At 39.1% G+C, this 22,528-nt stretch overlaps 2 protein-coding genes and 1 long non-coding RNA gene across 3 annotated transcripts in view; 1 reads left to right on the plus strand and 2 right to left on the minus strand.

The window, feature by feature from the left end:
- Window positions 1–20,984, minus strand: part of CENPL (centromere protein L) — a 36,274-nt gene extending 15,290 nt beyond the window's left edge. The window contains exon 1 of the mRNA XM_088801573.1: window positions 20,802–20,984. Coding sequence (XP_088657699.1) covers window positions 20,802–20,984 — 183 coding nt within the window. The remainder of the gene's footprint in view (window positions 1–20,801) is intronic.
- Window positions 23–21,699, plus strand: DARS2 (aspartyl-tRNA synthetase 2, mitochondrial). The gene is made up of 17 exons (XM_019724344.3): window positions 23–718; window positions 1,355–1,454; window positions 3,104–3,170; window positions 4,684–4,785; window positions 5,152–5,247; window positions 6,622–6,745; window positions 7,446–7,492; window positions 8,137–8,243; window positions 9,005–9,074; window positions 9,785–9,964; window positions 10,991–11,098; window positions 12,204–12,266; window positions 15,590–15,742; window positions 17,274–17,492; window positions 17,695–17,805; window positions 19,281–19,356; window positions 20,319–21,699. Exons 1-17 carry the CDS (start codon window positions 598–600, stop codon window positions 20,531–20,533), a joined length of 1,959 nt encoding a protein of 652 aa, XP_019579903.2. The 5' UTR covers window positions 23–597; the 3' UTR covers window positions 20,534–21,699.
- On the minus strand, window positions 12,326–17,282 carry LOC148756613 (uncharacterized). Its single transcript, XR_016022711.1, has 2 exons — window positions 17,069–17,282; window positions 12,326–13,931 (listed from the first exon to the last, which is right to left on the minus strand). It is a non-coding gene; the product is annotated as an uncharacterized LOC148756613 (long non-coding RNA).
- Window positions 21,700–22,528: the final 829 nt, after the last annotated feature.

Here is a 22,528-nt window from a genome sequence, read left to right on the forward strand (position 1 = left end):
TTGGGCGCTCGCCCGGCGGTTTGAGGTGCGCTTGACTCGCCCACCATCACCACCACCACTGGTACCACTACCCGGCGATCTCCGTGTGGGTTCGGGCCCTCAGAACGTTTTGGATTTGCCCTCCCTCTTCTTTCTGAAGATCGGAAGTCGGCCGCCACGTCTCGGAGCTTTGAAACGCGAGGCTGAGTTCCTCTGTTTTCCGGTTCTGCCCGCGGGAACCTCCGGGGAAGCGTGAAAGAGGGGGGCGTGCGTCCGATGACAGGCCCCTTCGGGGTCTGCGCGCTCGCGGGGTCCCGCCTTGCGCTGCTGTACAATCGTTCTCGCACTTCTGGCGCCGGCTGCGTTTGTTAACATTTAAGTGGAAACTGATGCAATCCTACCCGCTCCCCAAGGGCCCCAAAGACCTGGCCGATCCATCCAATTGTCAGACACGTGTACTTGCATGTTCAGCGGAGAAGGGCTTAAATACTGGAGAAGAGAGTGGGGAAGTGCTAGCATTTTAAGGGATTTGTGTATTTCCAAAACTGACTGTTGACCGCCATCCAACACCGGCAGCGTGGGAGTCGTGAGCGCCTCTCGCCATCCTGCGGCTCCAACATGTTCTGTTGGTTAAGTCGGCTCAACAGGGGTTTAGCCACCCCCACCGGGAGGATCCCCCGGCTGATCTGGGGTCGTTTCTCCAGAAGTCTGGTGCTGAGTTCACAGAGGAGAACTCCAGGTGAATGCAGTGAAGGGCTCTTGTCCTCTGAACAGCACTTCCTCTGTCCTGACAACCAGAGGACTTCATTTTGCCCCTAGTCTTAGCTGGATGGCCTTATGTGTAGAAGCAGATCATTCATTCTCTTCCTTTCTTGCAATGTAGTTTTTTTTCCTGGAGTTTAAAAATACAAGTAGTCACATAGGTAGGCTATTCTCCTTTCAGCTGATGCTACTAATAAGCCTCAAGAATTCGTTCACAGTTGAGAATACTTTTGAGCGGTGTTTTCTCAGTGTATAAGTGACTTTCACTCTAGATTCATAGTGAAACTTAGCTACTGCACCATCCAACTTCCGTGATTCCTAAGATCCTATTTCATTGGGAAAGAAATGTGCACTATTAAGAATAGAATAATTTTTGGTCAATGCAAACGCTGGGTGATGAAAACAAATTAGATTTTCCTAACAAGGCAAAAATGTACATTAAGACACATTTGCAGGTAAATTTAATAGTGATTAAATCAAATGACATACTTTGACTTACTTTACAAATTTTATCCATTGACATGAAATACCTAAGATGATGTGATTTGAGTCTTTATGTGTAAGCAGTTTGCAAATGATATATTTTTAATCTTGCTTTTTTTCTTTTTTGAAGAATTCAGTAGCTTTGTTGCCCGGACCAACACATGTGGAGAGTTGCGTTCTTCTCACTTGGGCCAAGAAGTCACCTTGTGTGGATGGATTCAATACCGAAGGTAAGTTGAGGCAGATGGTTTCAAAAAGCCTGGTGTTGTTTTCCCAAGGCAATGCCAAACCTTTATTAATTTTCAACCAGTCAGGAAAATAAAAACTTTGCAACTCCTGCAAGAGTCTTACAATTCATTGAATTTTCAGTTTTGTTTTGAAAGACCCAAATAGTGTCACTGAGTAAGTACCAGTAACATCTGTTGAAGGGAATAATAATGAAGTGTGATCCACCAATGGTCTGGAATGTCCCTTGGCTTACCAAGATTGAAGAGTCCTGACAAGGAAAAAATTCTGAGGCATCCTGGATCAGACTGGAGGGTGGAAGGAAGAAACCAAAAGGGGTTAATCCGTTAACCACTGTGGTTCAAAACCAACAAAAGACTGCTCACACTCCGTTAGTGTATGTTGGAATTATTAATCAACTTCCAGGTTAATGTCTGAGATTATCTAAAAAGAGTGAATAGCCAGGACTGTTAAACCCCAGGAGCCTCTGTTTCTTGTTTACTCATGAGTTTTACGGATTCTGTGCCTATCCCACAACTCGCTCGCTTCACCTTCTCCCATTCTCTTTGTCTATAGCTAATGCCAATTCTTTCATAATGGCTTACATCTTTCTTCCCCCTACTTGATATATAAAAACGCTTGCAAAACTCTGGGATGACGGACATGTTGTCTTTCCTACCTAGCTGTGCTGCTGGTGGTTTAGACTTCGTGCTCCAAGACCAGTCTTTTGTTTTTTTGTTTTTTGGGTAGCAATGGCCTAATAAACCCTTTTCTTTTAAAAATACTTTCAACAATAGAAGTTAAATTTTTTGTTTAACAGTCCCTAGAACCAGTAATTGGGAATGAGTCAGCTGGTGAGCTTCAAGAGCATGAAAAAGCTTATTTTATACTAAATTGAGGTAGAGAACAAAGATTCCTTAAGAGCTCATTTGTTTGTTATTCACTCTGTAATCCAGAACATGTCTGAATAGTATACTAATGCACAATAAAGAGATACAAAGTACATAGATTGTGTGACCTTTCTAAAGCACACATCCAAAATGGATGGATATTTGACCCATAAATTTGTTGACTTTATCTTCTCAACCCAAAATCTCAGGAGGCTTTCTGAACCTCTTCTTAATATTAAGGAAAGTATGAGAAATGTAGGTTAAATGCTAAAATGTTGGGATTTGGGGGAGCTTTTGAGGGTTATAGAGGTATTAAATTAGTAGTTGGACTTCTAGAAAATTTTAGATTGTACTTTTTTTAGGAAAATACTTTATGTTGCTGTATTTCAAGAATCACCAATCAGATATTTCTAATATCTTAAAATATGGAAAGTTTCCAAATTTATTCTAATAACATTTTCTTATAAAGATTTAAGCCAATAAAATTTTTAAAAAATTTTAAATGTTTCCCTTCATCAGTAAGCCATCTGAATAACATTAGTAAGCTGTATATATAGCTAAAAATTGAAATTGAAAATGAAAAGTCTTGTTTTCATTAATAAGCTCCATAGAAAATGTCATGACTATGGCTAATGAAATCACATCATTATTATAAAAAAGATGTGAGAAATTGTACGGGTTTTTGCTTGTTTAATGTGTTTTGCCTGCTTAAATTTGGGGCTCAGAGATTTTATTGTAACATGTTCATTTTCTTCATTAATCAGGCAAAACATCTTCCTGGTCCTAAGAGATTTCCACGGGCTTGTTCAAGTTGTCATTCCCCAGGATGAGGTAATAAGTTTTCTAGTGTTACTGAAAGTCTCTTAGATGCTGTGGTTAGAGTAAGCTTAAGTATGTTCGAGGTTTTAAATTCAGAAGTTAATGGAAACTTAAAAAATATAAGCAATATCAAGACACACACACACCTATATAAATATAAATATTTGTTAATGAGCACATCAAAACAAAGGGTTATTTTCTCTAATATTTAAAAGGCTACTACAAATCAATTTAAAAAAAAAACCACAAAAAACAGTGACCCAGTAGAAATATGAACCCAGGATATGAACATAAAATATAGGAAAGAAGCTATAAATGGCTTATAGTCATCTGAAAATATGTCCAACCCCACTCATAGATAGAGAACTGTGAATTATAACTACACCAAATTGTAATTTTTGGCACACTGGATCGACAGCACACTCCTTGGGAACACAAGTGCCCATACTTTCCAGGAGGGGTGCAGATTGGCACTAACTCTGCAGAGGGCAGTTTGGCAGTTCCAGAATTAAAAACGCATATGCCCTTGGAACCATTCCTTCCCCTTCTAACCAATTATCTTATACCTAGATTTACACAGACGCAAAGTGACATAAATACAAGATTATTCATTGCAGGATTATTTTTAATAGGAAAAAAATTGGGAACCTAGATGTTCCCCAATAAGAGACTGGTATCAAAAATTGTATATCCTTACAGCCGTAGAAATAAGATAAAGGAAGCTCGTGGGAGGGGGGGAACCCAAGTATATTGTTAAACAGAAAAAACTGGATACTTATCTGTATTAAAAGGGACATGTATGTATGTATCTTGTGACATGCCCTGGAAGGATACATGAGTTTCTGGTAACACTGGGTGCCTCTGGGGAGAGGAACTAAGGAGCCGGAGGACAAGAATAGGAGGGAGACTTTTCACTGTGTATCTATTTGTACTCTCTGAATTTTGAGCCATCTGAAGGTACTTCCAGCTCAAAAAATAATTACCATTAAAATTTTAAAAAGTCTTGTTGGGTAACATTGATTTCTACTGTAGTGATGTTTACAAATGCTTCTATGCCTAAGAAAAATATGATTTACTCAGCTCTTAGTGTTTGAAATAAGTACAGAGCAGTGAATCATCTTTCAGGGGTCAGGGGCCAGAGATGAGCATAGCTGACCCAGGAGAACTCCTTTCTCTTTGGACTCCATTATTGCTCCCGGATTTAACTGCCCCTAAGACTAACCCTGGAAACAGCTGGCTTTAAAGCATGTGGTACTTGTTTGCATTAATTGTTCTTCTCCTTATTTTCCTTTAAGGAAAAAAATTTAAAACTCTTAACTAAGAGTTTGACTTGTTGTATTAAATGGAGTCAAAATGGGGGTGCAACTTACCAAATTCTTTAGTAAAGTCATGAATGGCAGCGCCAGTATTTATGGCAGTTAAGCTAGATGAGTACTAACATTTTTCTAAACCATAGACCACAGTTACTACAGATTCCTTTAAGCTCATATGTTTCATGGAACTGTTTTTCCCTTTTATTTTGTAGTCAGCTGCTTCTGTGAAGAAGATTTTATGTGAAGCCCCCGTGGAATCTGTGGTGAAAGTATCTGGGACTGTAATTTCCCGACCTCCAGGACAAGAGAATCCAGTTAGTAGTTTCGAATTTTCCCTGCAAACATTTGCACTGTCTCCACATTTGGGCCACAGAGGCTGAGCACCTACTGGCCATGAGGCACTAAAGCTCTGTGATGTCTATGAATGAACTTAGATTTCAAGATCTTCACTACAGACACACACGCCTATATTAATATACATGTTAAAATATTTGTTAATGATGACTCACACCAGCCAAATATGCAAAAGAATGTCAAAGTCATGCATAGACATTTAAACTACATGCTGTAAGCACTGAACACTTTACATATGTAAATAAGTCACGTGTTTTACAAATGTTGACCGTGTACGTCCTGATGAGTGATTTTGAAAATTGGTCTTTTTTCTTTTTCTCTTTAAGAAAATGCCAACAGGTGAGATTGAAATCAAGGTTAAGACAGCTGAACTTCTGAATTCCTGCAAGAAGCTGCCCTTTGAAATTAAGGACTTTGTGAAGGTGCCATTCTTCTTTACTAACAGAGCAATCCAGAAAATGTTGATGAACAATGAAGTGTTTTCAGAGTTTTTTAAAGAAAAACGTTAACTTCTAGAGCATGAAGCGTTTTGTTACAGATGTTTCATGACTTGTTCTGTTGGATCTAAAATGTCTTGGTGAACTGTTCCTAAATGGTGACGATTCATTAAGCTTCCAGTTCCTAAACACCCAGACTGTTTTTCAGACCGCTTGAATGAAACGTGGTTCTGTCTTTAAGACTCAGGGTGTTAGGTTATTTACTTTTTTTGCTGTTATTGTTTTACATTTTGAAAAATAATTTATGTCTAGCTTGGAAATGGACAAATGACACAGGAGACCCTGCATCTACTAAGTTTAAGCCTCTAACAGTGATAAGAGGTTGGCGTGACTTCCCAGGCATGTAAATATGATTACTGTAATTTAGAATGCTCTTTACCAAAGATTGAGGGGTTGAAGAAGCTAGATAGCACTGGATAAGTACACCCAGATGATTTTTAGCTTTGTCACAATTATTTAACAGTTGTAACCTGCATAGTCCTAATTTGTAAACTGATCTATAAAGGGATTTTTTAATTAATTGCAAAAGCCACTTTGTCTTACATTTAAGATCCCAATACTTAAGTTCCCAATACTAATCTTTTCATTGGAAAAAACAATATAATTAGAGTTGACCCCGTTATGAGATTAAAAAAAAGGAAATACACAGTTAAGATTTCAGAAAGAGAAGTGACAGATAGTTCTTCTATTTTGAGTATCAAAGAAACAAGCTATTCCAGGGAAAGGTGTGGAGTTTAGTTCAATTAAACCTTGATACTTAATTACTTATACAATCTGCAGACTTACAAAACTACAGTTTGACTTAGAAAAGCAGTTAGGAATTACTTTTTTTAAAAGTCAGCATAAAGAGGGATGCAGAGGTTTACAGCCTCAAGAATAAGCAAACCGCAATGTGTTCCTATAAGCACAGACATGGAGAGTCCTCTGCTGTTCCCTTGCATTTCTTACACTTGTAGTCCCATTCAGGTGATAAAGTCATAGCTGTTTTTGACTCCAGTGTTTATTTTTCAAAGATCTTTGAGATCAAGACTCAACGACAGGCCTACATGAATGGATACGTATGTAGTGAGGCAAACTTCAATAGGGTGAAGGGTGATGCTAATAATGATGGGTAGTAATAAATGTAAAATCTGTACTAGTAACAAACTTAGGCATTGTAGGAATTAAGGATGGCAGTGTATACGCAAACGCTGGAAGCTCTAGAGCTGAAGTTTTTGGAAATTCAACTCTGTATCTAAAGTTAATATCTTTTTAATATTTGAAAAATATTTAAACATAAAAATGTTTACATTTGTTTAGAAAACAGAGGCTCTTCGTTTGCAGTATCGTTACTTAGACTTGCGTAGTTTCCAAATGCAGCATAACCTGCGGCTGAGGTCCCAGATGGTCATGAAAATGCGGGAATATCTCTGTAATCTACACGGTAAGGGGAATGCCTGCGTGCTCTTTGGAGCTTGTTGGCACCTCCTCGGTTTTATTCAGCAGTTCTACTGTATCCCCTCTTTAGCATCACTAGGTCAGATGTTGCCAGAGGTCTGGAATTCACTGAATGTGTAAAGCAGTTTTTGAAGGTTGACATCTAGGTGTTTTGTCCTGGTGCATAATTTAGTTCCTAACTGGGTCACAAATACAGCCTTTTAAAGGTGATAGTGCCTGTTACACTAAGTATTTCCCATCACCACTGAAGGTAGGACTGCCTTTGGCTTGTTAGGTATATATATTTTTAATTTTTTATCACATTTGTATGTCATTTAGTGTGAGCTCAGAAATGTCATGTGAATTGAACTAGACTCTTTAATCAGTCCTGGGGTTTTTCCTACTATATTTGTTATTTTTACTACACTAGCAGAACATTTAGAAAACCAGAACAGTTCAGTAGACAAGAATCCATCAACTAGTTAGAATTGTTTCATGAGAAAATTATCAGCTTTATGAACAGAATAGGATTTTAGGAAAATCTTCAGCTTCCTTCTTGGGTTTGTGGAAACCAGCATCTGTAGGCTTGGTAACTTATTTCGGTCAAGATTCCTAATTAAAGAGGAGCCTCAGATTGGTTGGACTGGACTACAGACATCCTATTTGACAAATTCCTATCTGGTAAATTCAGATGTTTCTCTTTTTAGGGTTTGTGGATGTAGAAACACCAACACTGTTTAAGAGGACGCCAGGGGTATGTGTATTCCCTAAATCAGCCTACTAATGTCCTGTTTGTTATGAAACTGACCACTTTGCTTTTATAATCACTTGGTTGTATTTCTTTTATTTACTGCCTCAGAATGGTCACTCTAACTGGGATTTTTTTTTTAAGAGTTGAGAAAATTATATGGGTCAGTATTTTGAGTCAGAATCCTTTTATTCTACATGAGTTTTCTTTCCCTTGAGGTTTATAGATGCTAATCAATAATGAATTGGTTCCTTAAACATAAATCCATTGTTAATAACTGACATTTCTAAACCTTGATATTTAATCTATTTATATAACCTATGAACTTATAAAACTATAATTTAGAAAAGCAGTCAGGAAATACTTGAATAGGAATTGATGCACAAAATTCTTTTAGCTAGTAACAGAATTGGGAATTCATTTCAGCAAGCATTCATTTAATCCCTACTATGTCCAAACATTATTTAAAGCCTACTATGTGCAAGCTTTTGGGGGTACTAAAAGATGAGCAAGAAATGATCTGTCATGGTGGGAACCATGCTCGTTAGTTACTTTCATTGATGAGTTGATACTGGTGGTATCAACTTCCACCAGTTCTTAGGATTGCATTTTTTAATGATATCTCTGCTCTTCCTCTCTCTCATTAAAAGGGTGCAAAAGAGTTTGTAATACCATCCAGGGAACCGGGGAAGTTCTATTCTCTCCCTCAGAGTCCTCAACAGTTTAAGCAGCTTCTGATGGTTGGTGGTATAGACAGGTGAGCGTTCGTTATGCAAATACTTGTCAGAAAAGGAAAGGGGAGGGGGAAGGAAAAATTGTCTGATCTCGTAAAAGAAGATTAGAAAATGGAGAATTTGAAAAATACTTGCAAAATACCCTAAACATTTGTAGTCATTATTTAGTAAAGATGTATTGGATGGCCAGCTCTATGCTGGTATGTAGCAGGGGATTCAAAACAAAAAATAGGTTTTGCTCTCAAGGAGTTAATGAATCTAGTAAGACAGAATAGGATAATAAATAAAACCAGCTGTGATATAAACCAGAAATAAGTGCATTGAGAGTTGCACAGTAGGTATTAAGGTTTGAAATTATGTTGTCTTGGGAAATATCATGAAAAACTTTGAGTGAAGCCTTCTGGGACAGAGCTACATTTCAGCAGATAAAGATGAGTGGGATGGTAGAGCCCAGGAAAGCTCAAGTGTATTACTCACAGAGCAATAATATGTATTCCAATTTGGCCCAAGCTAAAGAGTGTAGAAAGAAGCATGGACCGCCTTGCATGCCCATCTAATATGTGAATAGCCAAAGGTGCCCTTGTCTATTGCTAAAGCAATGTATAGTTCAGTTCTCATGGGTCAGCTATGTATCTGATTAGAGCATCACGAAGGATTTTAAAATTTCTTAAGTCCTTTAGGTATCATTAATTTATTTCATAGCTTCATTGCCCTGAACTTTTGTGGAAAAGTATGTATGTCTTCCTAGAATCCTGATTCAATTAATGCTAGTTTTCAATTGTAGGTATTTTCAGGTTGCCCGATGTTACCGAGATGAAGGTTCAAGACCGGACAGACAGCCCGAGTTTACTCAGGTACCACGTTATGTTCACTCATCTCCTACTGATTCAGCCTCGCCACGGCCAAGTATTTCCAGGCCCGGACAGTAATTACATATACTTTACTTCTCATTACAATTTACCCACTAGATATTTAATGATACTAACCTGCAGCTGAGGCATTAATTATTTAATGTTTGATCTATTTCATGTGTCCTTTTTAGAAAGCATATGGTCATCAACTAAGGAATGCCAGAGATTCCTACAGTGTTTTAATGGTCATGATGTGATAAAGTTCTCAAAACATCTCGTCTGCATTAAAAACCAACAATTCTGTATATTGTTGATATTTAATCTATTTCTCTAATCTGTGGGCTCATCAGAACTATTACAATTTAATTTCTGTATGATAGCATATTAATCAGTGTGGTGAAGCACAAAAATCATAAGCTTCAAAGGTGGACTGACCTGGGATCAAATGTCGCTTCACTACTAACTACACATACAGAGGCAAGTTACTTAGCCTCTGAGTCCTAAGCTGTGCGATAGTCATGGAAACTAAACAAGTTGATATATTTGAAGCATTAGCACAGTACCTGACATAAAACAGATTTACAATAATATTTATCCCCCCCATGCGTTACGTATAGAATCCTATGGTAACTTGAAACCAGAGAAATATATAAATACATACATATTAATATTGTGGCTGTTCAAGTTAGTTTCCATATGTTATTTGGTTTCAGATTGACATAGAGATGTCTTTTGTAGACCAGACCGGGATCCAGAGACTAACTGAGGGTTTGCTCCAGTATTCCTGGCCCGATGACAAAGGCCCTTTGGGGGTTCCTTTTCCTTCTATGACTTTTGCTGAGGCATTGGCCAGCTATGGAACTGATAAGCCTGATACTCGCTTTGGGATGAAGGTACTTTTCTTGTCACCTTTCCAGGTCTCTGCCCCCAAATAGTCCTGCAGTCCTACACACACTGTTTTATCATATTTTTTTGTTGTTACTTTAGCTTACCGTTTTTGTTATGAAGCTACATGTAGCAGGAGAGGGTAATACCGTGTTAGCATTATAATACTCTTTTCTAACTACTGTATTCCAAGACCCATTTCCAAGAGCAAGGTTCTTGTTATAAACTTTTTATTACTGACAAGGTATTAATCATAAGAGCATGAATGGTAACTTAAAAGGAAAAAACCCTATTCTTTCCTCTTCAATTTTTCTTAAACTAAAATGGCACTTGGAAAGCAAATGATTAAGAGTTATTCTTTTTCCCCTGGTCTTCAAAGAGCTCAACCATATGGAAATGTTTATTCAAATTATTAAGATCCATGCATGTTTAACTAAGGGAAAGGGTGGAGTGTACACGGAGCAGTTCCCATTAGCGAGCTGCTCATCATCTGCTGTAGAAAGCAACGCCCCTTTGTCTGTGACCATGGTGACAGTTCTGTATCTGTTCTCACTGCAATTTCCATAGAAACTGAGTTCCTCCTGACCTGTGAATAGACAGTGCTCAGTTCTTAGAATGAAAAAATGGAATACACAAAAAGTTGTCACTGCCTACTTACAGCTGCCAGCTCCTTGGTTCTTTTGTCATATGGACTAGTGGCAACTGGACCTGGAGTTGAGCTTAGCCCTCCACAACTAAGACTGAAAGGACAACAACCTGACTTGGAAAATATTCTGGAAGTACACACTGTTTCCCAATAAAGTCCTGTTCCCCTTCCCCAATAAGCATCTTTTAAAAAAACAAACAAACAAAAAAAACAAATACTAATGAGTAATACATTAGTACAGTAACACCTGCCATGGTGTCCAACCCATGGTTAACTGCACTCTAAATGTTAACAAGGTCTGCTCTCTTCTCTAAAATCTTATTTGTACAATGTTTTGAGATAAAAATGACTTCACGTTTAGTTACCTTGCTTTTGACCCATTTTCCAGATTGTAGATATCAGTGATGTGTTCAGAAACACCGAGGTTGGATTTCTTCGGGATGCACTGAGTAAACCCCAGGGGGCCGTCAAAGCCATACGTGTCCCTGGTGGAGCGGTAAGTGAAGCATAGTTCTGGGCTGTCTCTAGAATGTATATTTGGGAAGTAAGTATGTTCAGCATGGGCACATTTAAACTTCAGAAAGAACAATTCTTTTTAAATGAGAATATGTATTTTAACTCTAACAGTGTCCCTAAAACTATAAGTAGAAAGCAATCAAACCTTATGGATATGAGTTTATACTCAAGATCTAGATAGAGCTTTTTTCCCCTCTACGCAATGCTACAGAGTACTCCTGTGCTTCATTTGGGATCATTTCCACCAGTGATGAGCATAAAATAGTATTCACATTCTGTCTCCAGCCTCAGTTTGTCCAAAGGCTTAGCTTACCCCAGCCTAACCCTTGTAGGTTGGTTTTTGAAAAAGATTACTATTTTGGAAGACTGCTCATTCGGATATATAAGCATATTAAGTATATTCAACATGGGGTAAGAATTCAGTCTCATTACTTTTTATTCACTTCATATGTTCAGTGGAAAGTAATTTGGAGTCCATACTCCAGTCCAAACATAATGAACGTACTCAGGTAAGCTCAGCATAACATATGCTGCTTGTATTGTTTACTCCAATCAGAGGACGTCCATCCTTCCTCGTGTAGATTATAAGAACTGTTGGGTTGGGAACCCTGTTCCCACCCTTTTGTATCTTCCATCGCTAGTTGAGTGCCCATGAATATTAGTTATGATGATAGTGTCTCACTTAGAAAGACACTGAGATAATTTTTAAAAAGTTAAAGAATTTTAAGGAGTCTTGAAATAAGCAAGTTCTGAATCATCTTACTGAACTGAAAGTTATTTTTTCTTTCACAATCCAGCTGTAAAGATTCATTTTGAACCTTTATTGTGCATATTACACGGAATACGTTCACCGCGTTTACTAATGAGACCTGCATAATTGAAAAAAAATAAGCCCTATAACAAGTTTAAAAATGCTGTCCAAAAAAAAAATGCTGTCAATCGGCAGCAGGAATTAAACTTTTACTGAATCCCACTATTGTGATGGAAAGACACCAACTATATTTGTATCCCATTTGATATCATAAACATGTTTATGAAGCTAAGTGTCATACTGATGAGTTTACTTTGATTTTTTTTTTCACCAGAAATACTTAAAAAGGAAAGACATTGAGCCCATTAGGAAATTTGCAGCTGATCATTTTAATCAGGTAAGGAGTTAATTAGGGCAGGCTTTTTTCCTGTCTTTTAGGGATTCAGTATTTTTAACTAACTAATAATTGCTTGGGCTCTTACGCCATCATTAGTGTTGAGGCTCTTGATGTTTCAGATCATTTTTCTACTTTTCCTCTATTTGTTTTTAAACTTAATCTTACCCCTGGGTATAATTCTAAGACTTCAACTTACTCGAATTCACCATTAATCCGAATGTGAAAGTTCAACACAGCCTCTTGAACAGTGGTACTTTTAATCCAATTAGGAAAATTGCTGGAGCCCCATGTGCCCAAGGTTGGGATAAAAGCATGGCAGGGCCCTGTATTCACTGTTCTTACCATACCATTTTTAAACATTCTGAATACACCTCTGATACACACATTCTGTGTTCTTGGTGTGGTTAAAATCGGGAGCAGCAGGAATGGCAAATGGGTGTCTTACATTGTCACTGGAAGTGTAAATTGCTTTGGCCACTTTGGAATCAATAACTTTAAAAACAGCCATGCTTTTTTGAGTCAGTAACTTTCTGTAATACACTTTAAAGAAAGCATCCAAAATATGAGGAGACTTTGTGCTTATCACAATATCATTCATCACAGTTTCATTCGTTATAGGAATAAAATGAAACCATATGGAAATGATGAAATAAATTAAGGAATTAAGGGAATTGATACTAATGTTTCTTTTTAAAACTTTGTCTCCTACAAGCTTGTAATATGGGGCAAGTGTTCATAATAAAAGAATACAGAATTACATATGCAGTGGCCATAACCATGTAGGCACACTATTTGTGTATTGAAAATGGACTACCCACCTCTACCAACGTCATATCCCAAACCTTTTACCTCAAGCTCAACGGGACTTTTCAATAAGAAAGAAAAATGAGGATAGTGGTTTCCAAAGTGGGTCAACGCAAAATGGAGAAGTCAGGGAAACAATGTTTTTCATGGAATTAAAGGAGTATCCTTTACTTCTTGCTTTTTTTCTGTAGAAATGTTCTTTCTTTTATATAATGATAGTAATAGATATTATTTGGGGTTTGTTTTATACTCTTGATAAAATTCAAAACTGTCAACCCTCTATCTCCCAATTTTGTTTATTTTTATTTTACTAGTATTTGAAATCTGTACCTAAGAACCACAGGACCAGGAAATAAGCTTTAAGGTTAAATTGGCAGCCTTTAGTTGGTGGGACTATTATTACATTTTCTTCTTCTTCTACTCTTTTTTCTCCTGTCTTTTACTTTCCTAATTTTCTGAATTTTTATATAAGAAACGGGTACTACTTATTTTTTAAAATCATGCTTTAACTTGATTTGGCTTAAATTGTGTTTATTAATGTTCAGCAATATGTGCACGCACACAGTAAAATAAACCAATAGTCAAGAAAGGTTAATAATGAAACGCAGTGTTTGCTTACCAGTCCCATACCAGAGTATCTGTTGTCAGAAATATGTCTACATACAGCCTTTTTAAAAAAAGTTATCCATTTTAAACTATCTGTTACCTTCTTGCAATGAGAGATGAGGCGCACACATAGGCCTTACATAGTTACTCTTCCTGGACCTTTTCTTATTCCTCTTCTGAATTGAAGCCACTCTTTTCCTGGATCCCATCTCTTCCTCTTTCTTGGTTGTGCTGGAATATACCCTCAGTAACTTCCTAAGGGATGAATGTGAGAGAGAAACTTTCTGAATCCTTACATGTCTAAATATGTCTTTATGTTCAAATCCTCACATTTGATGAGTAATTTTTCTTAGTATAAAATTCCACATGGCCAATAAATTTAATAAAAATTAAAACAATAAAAATAAAAAATAAAAACAAAAAAACAAAAAACAAACAAACAAAATTCCGCATGGGCAGTAACACCCCTTTAGAACAGTACTGTCCAATAGAAGTTTCTGTAATATAAACATGTTTCATCGCTGCATCGTCCAATGTGGTAGCCAGTGGTCAGTGTAGCTATTGAATGCTTGAAATGTGGCTAGAATCCCTGAAGGATAGAATTTTTAATTTCATTTCATTTTAACTTAAATTTAAATAGCTGCATGTGACTGGCCACTGTATTAGCAGTACAGCCTTAACTCGTTGAAGGCACTGCTTTATTCTTATATCTGCTATTACTGAAGTCTGATGCTGGTATGAATTTACAGTGTGTGTAGCTTTGGGTCCTCTTTCATTGAGTGTGTTGCACACTTGAAGTGCCCTTCCAGCACATTGATGCTCATGTCTTTCACGTGTGCAAAATTCTTTTGTCAATCTGACTTCATCATTTTCTCTAGTCTCTCTTTTTGGGATTTCTCTTAGCTGTATGTTGGACCTTTTTGTAGCTTGCATGTCTCTTTTGTTCCTAGGTCTTTTCCCATATTTTGTCTTTTTGATTCTTTCTACGACATTTCTTCAACTCTTCTGAGTTTTTTCTGTTTGTTTTTTGGTTTCTTAGCAACACATCTTTATTTCCAGTAGCTCTTTCTTGCTTCTTTTCACTGCATTTTATTCTGGTTTGATTGATAAAAATATATTTTTGAGTGCCTTTGAGGTTCAAGCCCTCTTTTGGTCCCTAATTTCTCTCTTTCCACTTCAGTTCCTTCTTCTGTTTATCTTGGTTGTGTGTCTGTGGCTGTTTGTTTGTTTATTTGTTTGTTTGTTTAAGGAGGATGCAGCTCACAGTGGCCCATGTGGGGATCGAACCGGCAACCTTGGTGTTATTAGCACCATGCTGTAACCAACCGAGCTAACCGGTCACCCCTGTGTGTTTTCTAATATTGCAGAGTTTCTTCAATGTATAACGATTGTTGATTATACACATTTAAGAATGAGGTGTTTGAAAAGCTGGTCGTGAGGACAGGGTTCCTGGAGGAGCTTGTAAACGGTTAGGTTCAGATTAGGGTGAGCAGTAGGGCTGTTTGTCATTAACCTGGGGACCCAAAGCTTTGAAAGAGTCCAGAATCTCTAGGATTCTGCCGGGTAAAATCAGTTCCTTCTTGTGCTGAGGCTGCTCCATTGTTCTCTGGGCCAGACCTTCCTTCATCTTGCTTCTTCACTCATTCCTATTCCATTCACTTGCAACCTGCCAAAAATCTGCAGAAATCTCTTACCTGATTATTCCTCCTCACCCTTCATTCTTTTTTTCCCCCCATTATGATGAAATTACTTTTTTAATTCCTTTAGTATCATTTTGAAGGGGTTCAGGGAAGGAATAGAGATAATCTCATATAGGTTCTCTTCCATTGGGAACAATAAACCTTTGTAGGACGCAAAAAATAAATCAACCCCAATTTTTAAAAAATGTGAATAAGTCTTTTTCTTTATTACAGGAAGTCTTACCTGTATTCCTGAAAGCCAATAGGCACTGGAATTCTCCAGTTGCTAACTTCATAATGGAGGAGCAAGGGTTGGGCCTAACCAGACTGATGGAGATCCAAGAGGAGGATGTGGTCCTGCTAACCGCTGGAGAGCACAGGAGAGCAGTAAGAAAAACTCCCTCCAAGCAGCTGGGCTGTTCAGGCTGAATGAAGCTCTCTTTTCCTATGTATAGAGCACGTATTTGCAATGGGCTGTTCATTTTTTTTAAATGGAGCTGCTCTGTGTGAATTTTTATGAATATGAATATTTATATGAATAAGTATCTTCCAGCGCTTTATAATGCACTGTCTGAAAACTAGAGTTTTTGGCACCAGCTACCAGCCTTCGTGAGCACTGCTCACACAGATCCGATTTGGCTCTGATTAAGAAAGGCACTCAGGTGCAGCGATGAAAAATTAGTTTCATTTTCGAGGTTTTGCACATTAAGAAAATCTGATAACCGCTAACTTCTGTACATAATGCACTCCTGAAAATGTGGCGGACAGACAAACCAGACCGCTGGAGGGCTGCTGGGCTGGCCAACAGCCCTGGCCCTGACTTGCTACTGGCAGGGTCCTTCTCCCAGCAGCTGGCAGGTGCTGAGAGCTACCATGCACTGGCTGAGTCACCATCCTTCAGGAGACAGCTGGAAGACTGCATCTAGCTTTAGAGATCATTGAAAATAGACAAAAGCGTGGTATAAAAGTCAAACATGAACCCTGAAAATACACTTTAAGCATGGCATAAATTCATTCTTGCACTACAGCATGGTTTCTCTATAGTAACAGTGATAGTGCCTTGTGGATATTTAAATGTGAGATAGAATAGGCCACAAAGTGACACCCTGTACACGTCTCCAGGCATGTTTCTCTCCTAGGTGCCCTTTTCCAGGGAAACCCTGTGCATCATCGTTAGCACTTATTAAGCACTTCCTGTTTGCCCAGCACTGTTGTACTTTGTGTACATATATTAATTCATTAAATCCTCATGCCAATCCTCTTGAGAGTACTGATACTGTTGCCATTGTAAATAAAGATAAGAACACTGAGGCACAAAGGTTAAAATTTTGCTCACACATACAGCTGGGAAGTGGAGGAGCCAAAATTTTTTTTCTGACTCTCAAAGTCTGGTTCCAGAAGTCACACTCCTAAGTTACCCTCTAATCCCTATTGCCTTTCTAATATCAGCCAACATCTACGGAACATGAACTGTGCCAGGCTCTCATCGGGTCCTCTGCACAACCCTTCGGGAGCAGGGAGGAAACAGTAACTGTCATGCCTGCCGTGCATATTGCACCTTAACATTTATCTCACTGAACCATCACACGTCTTTTGGAGTAGATACTTTTCTCTCCATTTTACTAGGAAAAGGGTGCAGAGAAGTTAGGGATACAGACCTAGGTCAGTCAAGCTCTGAGAGCCTGTGTTCTCAGTCTGTTAGGAGATACTCACCCAGTTGCTGAGTCTGACAATTGTTCTCAATCATGTTGCAGTCAGATCATTTCAGACCTTTATCTCCCGAGAAGCTTTGAGTGTCACTTCTGTTAACTGGCTACTCCTTTCTCCAAGAATGTCCTGGCTTTAGATTCCAGATTGTGTCATTTGCTGCCTGCTCGGTCACAGCGGTTAACTCAATGTTCACATCTTCTTTTTGCAGTGCTCCTTGTTGGGAAAATTACGACTAGAATGTGCTGACCTTCTAGAAGCAAGAGGAGTGGTGCTCCGAGACCCAGCTGTGTTCTCCTTCCTTTGGGTGGTGGATTTCCCGCTCTTCCTTCCCAAGGAGGAAAATCCCGGAGAGCTAGAGTCAGCCCATCACCCATTTACTGCTCCCCACCCCAGTGACGTCCACCTCCTGTACACTGAGCCCGAAAAGGTACCTTATCTGTACTTCCAAATAAAATGTGGAAACAAAGGCAGAGAACTTCAGATTTCACAGTCTGACCCACTTCTGGAAGCCCCAGGAGAAATGGTCGGGTTGGAGTCAGTAGTTAACCTTCTCTAAGTAGCTCCGTCTTCCATTTACAGAAGAGAGAGCCAGGAATTTTCTCTAACGTAATGGTTTGTGAATCTCCTAGGCTCGTAGCCAACACTACGACTTGGTTTTAAACGGCAGTGAGGTAGGAGGTGGTTCCATCCGGATTCACGAGGCACGGCTGCAGCACCACGTCCTAGAAGCAGTCCTGAAGGTAACATCGTCTTCTGACTGGGCCTGTTCTGTCTGATTGTTAAAACTTGTCATGAGTGGAGGACTCACTAGACAGAGAATAGTACCAGCTTCTCTCTCTAACTTCAGTGTAAGCCTTTGAAAAGTAAATGGTAATAGCTGTTCATTAGTTCTAGAAAGCACTAATGCCAGGCACTGGTGAAGTTCTGTATAAGCCTTGACACATTAATTCTCCCTTTTTGAGGTAAATACCCTTATTCTGCCCATTTTACAGGTAAGAAACTGAGGCAGATTAATGCATTTGCCTAAAGTCACAGCACAGAAGTAAGCAGAGCCAGGATTCGAGTCCAGACAGGTTGCCCTTGATCCCAAGGTCCCAACCTCCTAACCACTACACTGCTCAAAAACTGATGAAATGACTGAAAATGCTGGCAATGCTAAAGAAAGAGAGGGGGGTTGAAACAACATTTATCACTACCAGGTACTACTTTAGTTGTATTTGGGGTAGCAGGTAGATTTTAGTGAGAGAGTGGGTTCATCAGGAGTTTGAAAAGAAAGTCTGTACAGAAGCAGGGCTAAGAATCTAGTTTGATGATTCTGTAGAAGGCTAGGCTAGGCTTCCGGAAAGAAAAGATAAAGAAAGTCAGACCCTGAAAGATCGTTTTGTGGGACTGACTCCCAGGCGTGAGCTGGGATAGAACTTTGAGAGCATCATTGCAGAACTCCAAATGCCAGATGCCCCTTTAGCATTAAGGACGTTGTGAACTCCCCAAACTTTTCTCCCCCCAAGTCTAAGCCTCCAGTCAGCAGTTCTCCAGCCTATGTTTTCATTCCTTTCACTGTCAACCTTCTCAAAAGAGTGAGAATACATCGCTTCTGCTGCTTCCCTACATGCCAGTGGTTCCCAGCCCTGCAGCACATTAGAACAGGATCACTTGGAAGGCGCTGAACACAAAACACACAGACAGCTGCACCCCAGCCCAATAGAAGAAAAAGCTTTGGCATTTGTCCCTTAAAAGCTCCCTATTTGATGCTGATCTGCAGCCTGGTTGGTTAGAGAACCATTTTCAGACACACGTCAACGTTTCTACATGCATCGCCCCATAAGTTACTTGCAGTCATCAAATCCAGTGGCCTGATGACCCTCAAGCTGTCCAACCTCTCCCAGCAGCATCTGACACTTGCTTCCTAATGTTCTCTTCCCTTGGTCCCTGTGACAGGATGGTTTCCTGCTTTCTCCCTACCTTTCAGAGCCCACACCTCCACATCTTTGCTCGGTCTTACTCTGTTTGCCTTATCAGTATAATAACAGCTGCATTACTGAGCACCCGGCATTTCTCTACGTTTTAGTATCGGTGAACTGTCATATTCTCTTACTAAACTGTAAACCTCTTACGGTCGTTTTTAGACTGTTTTCCCTTTAGTGCCTAAGCATACCATGCGGCACTTAGCAGACCCTCAATGTGTATTTAAATTGAATTATTTTTTTAATTTCAGGAAGATGTGAAATTGCTCTCCCACCTGCTCCAGGCTTTAGATTACGGGGCGCCCCCTCATGGAGGAATTGCCTTAGGTAAACAACCTGTCCTTTTATAAGTTATATTTCATTCCATAGCATTAGGTCTCAACTGTGGGCTCTTAGCTGTTGGGAATGGATGGAGAAATAAAGACGGTAGGGGACGACCCAAGGGTTCTACAAGAACTTAAGTTTGTGTTTTCATTTCACTGATATATTTTTAAAACATTTTACCAGTTATAAAAACTTAACTGATAATTTGCATTTGAAAGGTTTTTTTAATAGAATGAAACTGCACAGTCTTAAATCAATATTGCTCAAATCCCAGGGGCTGACACATTGGCGAGTCTGGAAAGCACTGCTGCCTCCTCAGGTTCCGCTTGTGAACACAGGAACCTGCCAGGGCCCATCTGATGGCCGCAGTCCTCACCCTGCTTGTTTTATCGAGCAGGAAGAATGTGAGGAATTCTAGGAAGCTCACCGAGATTATGGGCCCTCGACAACAGAGAACTCCTGTGTTCTTGGGGAGAATTATTAGGACAGCACCTCATTTTGTTCAACCTTTAGTAAGCCCTTCGAAGGACGCAGTAACTGCTGTCACTGTTAATCCCAGTAGCACGTCAGTATCAGTCCTGAGCATTTTTCTAAAACGAGATAGAAAAGAACCTCTCGGGGTGGTAGATGAGGGTAAAGGGGATCAAATATATGGTGATGGAAGGAGAACTGACTCTAGGTGGTGAACACACAATGGGATTTATAGATGATGTAATAAAGAATTGTACACCTGAAATCTATGTAACTTTACTAACAATTGTCACCCTCAATAAACTTTAATTAGATTAAAAAAAAAAAAAAAGAACCTCTCAAAACAAAAGTTCACTGAAAAGGCAGGGGATTATGCTTGCCCGCAACTTGTTCAAGATTCTTATTTAAAAGTTCCCGATAACGTTATAGAAAAACTAAGTCACTCCCAGCCTTAGATTACATGCTCATTTGTTAACTTGGTCTCTTACTCACAGGGTTAGACAGACTGATATGCCTCGTCACTGGAGCACCAAGCATCAGAGATGTCATAGCCTTCCCGAAATCCTTCCGGGGGCACGACCTCATGAGTGACGCCCCAGATTTTATCCCTCCTGAGGAACTGAAGCCCTATCACATCCAGGTCTCCTGGCCAACTGACTCAGCAGCAGAAAAGAAATCATTGAATCATCCACACTGTCCAGAAAGTTGAGCTTTGGAGTCTTGTCCTCTTTGCTTCCTCAAGGCTCAAATGAGATCCTTAGTTCTGGTCTGACAAGTATTTAGGTAGAAAGAGCCCAGGCAACAGTCTTCACAATGAAGACACAGAAAGTATCCAGTTTTGACTTGAAAACATGCATTATTAGGATTTTTTTGTTTGGGCCTTTTTTGAAGTTCCTTTTTCCTTGGAGAGGTGTGAAAGGTGGCTCTGTGTTGCAGTAATAAAATGGCTAAGTGTTTTCTAATCATGTTTTCCATACCTGGATAGCAGGTTGTTCACTTAGGACAGAAGTAATCACATCGTGTGAAATGAGAGCAAATGCCTGCCCCTTGGACTGGTCAGCTGAAGGAGGAATCAGTTCAAGCAGCCTCATCAGGAGAACCCTATAAATTAAGGTGGACAGTGATATTTCAACTAGCAACGTAATATCGTCAAGCAACATGATACAATGCAAAAAAATCACTGAAATGAAAGTCACCAAATCTTAGTTAAGTGCTTGAGCAAGTTACATAAGCTTCTCAGCATCCCTCCTGCTTATGTGAAATGTGAGCCATGTTTGCCCTGGAGGCTCCACAGGGCTCTTCTTGCCAGAATCAGGAGACAATGTATGTAGAAGATAAAATGAATGAAAATGTTTTGAGAAACTGTAAAGCATGATACAAACGTAGGGTTATCCATCCATCTGTAAACAGATACAGGTATATCTATAGATTTTATAGTTTAAGACTAAACAAGACTGGTATTTGTAGTCAAAGAAAAACAGTAAATTTTTTAATCAGTATTGTTTATGTTTCTATTTTTCAAAATATTTATTAGTCCCTGAATAACACTTTCCCTCAATTATAAGTAATTGAAAATATTGAACGTAGACTAACCTCAAATGTATAAAAAAGTGGACATTGAATCTCACTGTTATTTTCTTATATGTTCTGTTAACAGAAATAAAAGCTTATGACTAATAATTATAAAATGGGAACAAGGCCTTTTAAAGAAATTGGCCTTTTCTACATTATCTTCACTTTGCCTTGATATTCTTTTGATTTATAATGTATAAATACCAAGGATCAGTGGTATATCCTTGTCTGTTTTCTCAGTGCTCTAAGCAATGCGATACGTTAATCTTTTTCTACTTGGAAATAAAATCAGCTTCACTTCCAGGTGTCTTTTGGGATGCGCAATCGGCTGTAAAGAGTGAGACTGTCCTTCACTGCTGCAGGGAGCTGGTCTGCCTTTAGGGGGCGCTTTTCCTTGAAGTCGGTCCTTCACCAGGCTCCCCACCTGTGGGTGTACTCCGGAGACAAAGTCCTTGCTGGCAGGGTTGTCATGGTGGGAAAGGATGCCCACCCTGTCTATCCTTTCGCAGTGGAAAGAATTTCTACCCTTTTATTGGGTAGGAAAGTGCAATTTACATCCATTTACCCCACATGGACGTTACCTAATTTCTAAATAGAAGCAATTCACTTCACTGTTTAGAGCCTGATTCTGACCAAAATATTGTCTTTCCATCCTGGAATTAGAGTTACAAAAACATGCAAAATCTGGAGGATATTTTCTACGCTACAAATACCAAATGTCCCGGGTTCCCAGCGTCAATCAATCTTGTGTTGGTATCTCAGAGACCTAATCACTCAGCTTTTCTTCAGTCCTGCCTGGGGGGGGGTAAGCTTATTCTGAAATCCAGGGAAAGGTCACTATTTTAGATCTTTATCACTGAGGTGGAGTGAAATTTTAAATATTTTCTCAAAAATTAAGGAACTACTTACTAATAAAGTTGAAAACAACACAACCAGGATTTTGTAATGGACAGACTAATTGTAAACAGGAAGCCGAGTTTATTTCAAATCCAATCTCCAACCTCCTAGGGAATTTAGATTTGTCCTATATTGCAAGTTTTAAAAACAGTAAGCAACTGCCAGCTACAACATAGTTATTAGCTTCCAGAGAGCTTTGTCTTGGGAACAGATTCTCCCTGTTGGGAAGAGATGT

This window comes from Rhinolophus sinicus, chromosome 11 (genome assembly GCF_057876585.1).
Source record: "Rhinolophus sinicus isolate RSI-liver-muscle chromosome 11, RSI-T2T, whole genome shotgun sequence".
Lineage (NCBI taxonomy): Eukaryota > Metazoa > Chordata > Mammalia > Chiroptera > Rhinolophidae > Rhinolophus > Rhinolophus sinicus.